The 3847-nt window shown below is 52.3% G+C and overlaps 1 protein-coding gene across 4 annotated transcripts in view; it reads right to left on the minus strand.

Annotated features, from left to right (window-relative positions):
• Ntf3 (neurotrophin 3) overlaps positions 1–2245 on the minus strand; it is a 68302-nt gene extending 66057 nt beyond the window's left edge. Inside the window, exon 1 of one of the 4 annotated variants that reach the window (XM_031383481.1) lies at positions 2044–2245. Coding sequence is in view for 2 of the 4 variants with exons in the window: in XM_031383479.1 (XP_031239339.1) it covers positions 2040–2078 (39 nt within the window). In the remaining 2 variants the exon portion in view is untranslated. Of the gene's footprint in view, positions 1–253; positions 601–1739; positions 1756–2039 lie in introns of those variants that run through there. The other 3 variants (XM_031383479.1, XM_031383483.1, XM_031383480.1) reach the window with 3 other exon arrangements.
• Positions 2246–3847: the final 1602 nt, after the last annotated feature.

The raw sequence follows: 3847 nt of genomic DNA on the forward strand, positions 1-3847 counted from the left end.
CCATATCCACGCGCGCACAAGTGTGCATGCATGTGGAAGGAGGGTGGTGGTAACTGCGCCTAGGCCTGGGCAGATTTGAGCTCAAACTTTGGGGAAGGCACAAGAACTGAAAAGTTAGCGTGTTGCGCGATGGGGGTGGGGCTGGGTGCAGAATTGGGGCCCCCCACGCGGATCCCCAGGAAAATTCTTCCCCACGCGACCCCCCACCCCCTCCTGGACCTGCCCACCCAACGTGCCCGCCACCTCCCCTTACCGTGGCAGAAGTAACCATGGCATCCGTGTGACTATTTCCAGGGACGTCGACATGAAGAGAAAGGTGGACTCGAGTTCGGTCATTCAGTCTCGCCCACCCCTGCCGCAGCCACTACCCAGCGGTGGGAAAAAAATGAGGGGAAGAAAGAAAGGGAAGAAAGTTGCGCAGGGCTATCTCGCGGGGCGGTGCGCGGAGCTGCTGGGTAAGGAGAGGAGCCTTCAACTCTGAGTCCCGTGAACAGAATCTGCGCGGTTATAACCAGCCAACCCGGCCAGATGGCTCCGCGCTCAGCGCCTTAACCCCTTCGGTGCCAAGCCACTCGCCCCCGAGCCCCGCCCGCCCGCAGTGACTTGCAGGCCCGCGCCCTGGCACTTTGAGTTTGCTCTTGAGACCAATGGGAAGACCTAGTCATTTCTCCTAGTCCACTTCAAGGGAAAACAAACGAACGAACAAACAACAAATAAGCCCTCTCAAAATAGCCTATTCTTCATTACCTCCTCTTTTGACCTTCCCCTTTAGAGATGGTGAGAGGGAGCCGACGAAAACATTCAATTTATCATTATATTTTGCACGTTAATATCTTCGATCTGCCTTATTCTTGAATTTTTTCTTTTAAGGTTTCTTTCCTCCTTTCTTTCTGCCTTTCTTTCTTCCTTCCTTCCTTCCTTCCTTCCTTCCTTCCTTTCTTTCTTCCTTTTTCTATTTAACCAAGGCAGAAGAAGGCCTTTCTTGCCCCTTGGCTGGGAAAGCTTGAGCCTCAACCTTAAACCCTGCCTCCAAGCCTCAGACCCTTCTAGCTTTGAATCTCTCCCCAACCCCTATTAAACCCACCTCAGCTCCCCCCCCCCACAACAACTGGAATCTGTCCATGAACAGTTGCTTGCCCTCGAACTCTCCAGTCCTGGGGAGCAGCTCCCAGGCACAGTTCAAGCTATCTAGGGAGGGTAAGTTGCTGAGGTACGGTGCGGGTGGGAGAGCTGAGCAGCCCTCGGAGGGGTGGTCTGCATGGGAGAGGCGTGAGTCAAAGCCCCACTTTTTACACACTCCCTAACTTCTCTTTCAAGGTAGGGCCAGGCCCAGGAGCTGAGCATTTGCCCAAAACTCACCGCTCTGTACAAAAACAATTTGCCCAGAAGAAAAGGCAAGCAAGACACCCCTTCCTGACTCCCCGAAAGTAGCGAAGCTCTCTCCCACAACCGCTAGACTCATTCGAGGAAAAGATCCCAGGATGAAGGCAGGGGTCTTATTTGTGGATACTTTTAGCTATTTATTAGACCCCCCACTTGATCCAAGCTAATTCTCTCAGAATTTACAATGGTCAGAGCATCAACTGCGGTCCAAGAGAAATGAAGGGGGAGGGGAGGAATCCTAGTGGTAAGGGGAAATGGAGAGCCAGAAAGTAGTACAGCCTTGCTCCTTCATTCCCTCCCTCATTCTTGCAAGGTGGAACTCAAGTCCAAGTGCCCCCCCTCACTCCAGCCCCCACCTCAGCCACTCTCCAAGTTGCCTCTCCTCGGGACATTTGACTCACAGGCACTAGGAGAGGCGATTTAATAGTCCACCTCTTCCTTGCCTCCTAGTAAACTCTGATAAGCAACTCGCAGTGTAGTTTAGCAAGGTTCCAGGTTCAAAACCTGAAAATTCCTTGGAGATGTATGGGTTTGGTCCACACCCAGGAGTGCCAGAATTGCACCCACCGGTTAAGCCGAGATAAGTTGCGGGGCGAAGGGAAGCCAGAGAGGATGGAGAGTCGGGGGAGGGGGGCTGCATACTAGATAGATTGTACCTGCCTCATCATTATCCTGGCTGACGGGGGCTGCCACATCGAAAATGGCCTGCAGCACCCACAGAGGCCCAAGGACGTCACCTCCAACGGTCCCTCAGAAGGGCTTCCGTCCTGCCAAAATATCTTCTTCTTCCTCCGGATCCGATCGGGCTGCAGAGTTTTCCCCTTCACCCTGCCACACAGCACTTTGGAGGTTTGGCTTGGGCGTGCTCTGTGAGGTTCTGGTTTTCTCGCGGTCTTCTGGCCCGCCCCTGCCCTCCCCCACTTCCCGCACTTGCCTCCCCCCACTCCTGCTTTCCCCCTCCCTTCCCGCCAGTCTCTCTGCCAGCGGAGTTCTAGGGGCTCATTTCTCAAGCTTCTGGTCCCGGGGCTCTACAGACTGCAACCAAAGAGATGCTTGATTCCCGGGGAAGGAAGGAACGGGTTAAATACACGTGTGGGCTGCTCCGCCGCCGGCTGATCCCCGGTCACTGGCGGTCTGGAGGGAGGAGGGGTCTAAGAGGGGCAAGCCTAAATATGAACAGTCAGAAGAAAAGGCAGCAGAGTTCGAGACTCCGATTTGTTCTGCAGATGCGGTGCACTGGCTGGCCGCCTCCCTTTGCCTGGGCGACGTCAGGAAGAGTGCATTGTTTCCAACTCAAGGATGCAGGAGGGTCTGTCTCTGCCTGCAATCAACAGGCCTTGTAATATGAGAGGTGACACCTTAATCTTGCCAAATATGTGCGGTGTCTTGGGGGTGGGGAGGGAGGAGAAAGGGGAAAGGAGAGGGGACCAGGGAGAGACCTAGGCAACAACTGAGAGCAAGGGATGCACTTTTGTAGAACTGATCATCCACCTGCCCCCACCTCGACCCCCACGCCCCAACCAGTGAGAGAATGCTTGTCCTGACTTGGAACGATTGACTTGACTAAGAATTTTCTTCTTCTCCTTCCCTGTTCTTTCCACCGAAGGGCTAAAGTTCCCCTCTTCCTTCAGGAGACTTTAAAGGCATTTTGGAATTCTAGGAGTTCAGAAGTCAAAGAAGGATGCGGGGCAGAAGAAGAGGCAGAAAGACACACTTGTTTACAGCAGATAAAAAAAAGACTGTCAGAATTAGAGCAACATCTCAGTAAACCCAAGTTTCTAAGTAGAGAGTTTTAGTTTTTGTAGAAAGACTAAAGCTAAGAGCCGTCTATGTAGCCAGAGTTACTAGCATATGGGGCAGCCAGCAATGGAATGTGCACACTCCGTAGAAAGCAATGTCTTCTGTTAACTAAGTCGTGGTCTCTCTAATCAGATGCTCTGGCTTTGGTCACCAATCTGTCGACAGTACCTTTGGGTCAATGGACTTGATTTTTCTCCTTATTGTATCTGAGGCCCTGATTCCTGAAAGCAGTTTATGAGAGCAGGAACCAGGGTCAGTTTTTTGAAAGCTGGGGGGGTTTAAACTCTCTGCTAAGGCAAATTCCAAGAGCTTGCCTTGGGCCTACCCTTATCTTTTGTAATAGCGCCACGGTGTGGTTGAAACTCTACACAGAAACCAAAGGAGAAGGTGGAAAAGCATCTTGGAAAACTCACTTGCTTCTGTGGTGGTTCAGTGGACAGCCACGTGCTTACCTGGCGGTGGAAAGGGGCTCTTGTGCAGCAATAGTGTGCATGTAGTATTGACCCAGGAAATGAGAAGCTCGGTCCTGTTCGACCTGTAGATGACAAAGGTAAGCTTCATTATGCAGTTAGCCTTGGCTCACAAAGCTGGCTAGACTTGCTGCTGTTTCTTTCACTTTGCCTAAATAGCGAGCGCACCTGCACCTTAGCGGATCCTAAAATGT

Source organism: Mastomys coucha, unplaced genomic scaffold (genome assembly GCF_008632895.1).
Source record: "Mastomys coucha isolate ucsf_1 unplaced genomic scaffold, UCSF_Mcou_1 pScaffold20, whole genome shotgun sequence".
NCBI lineage: Eukaryota > Metazoa > Chordata > Mammalia > Rodentia > Muridae > Mastomys > Mastomys coucha.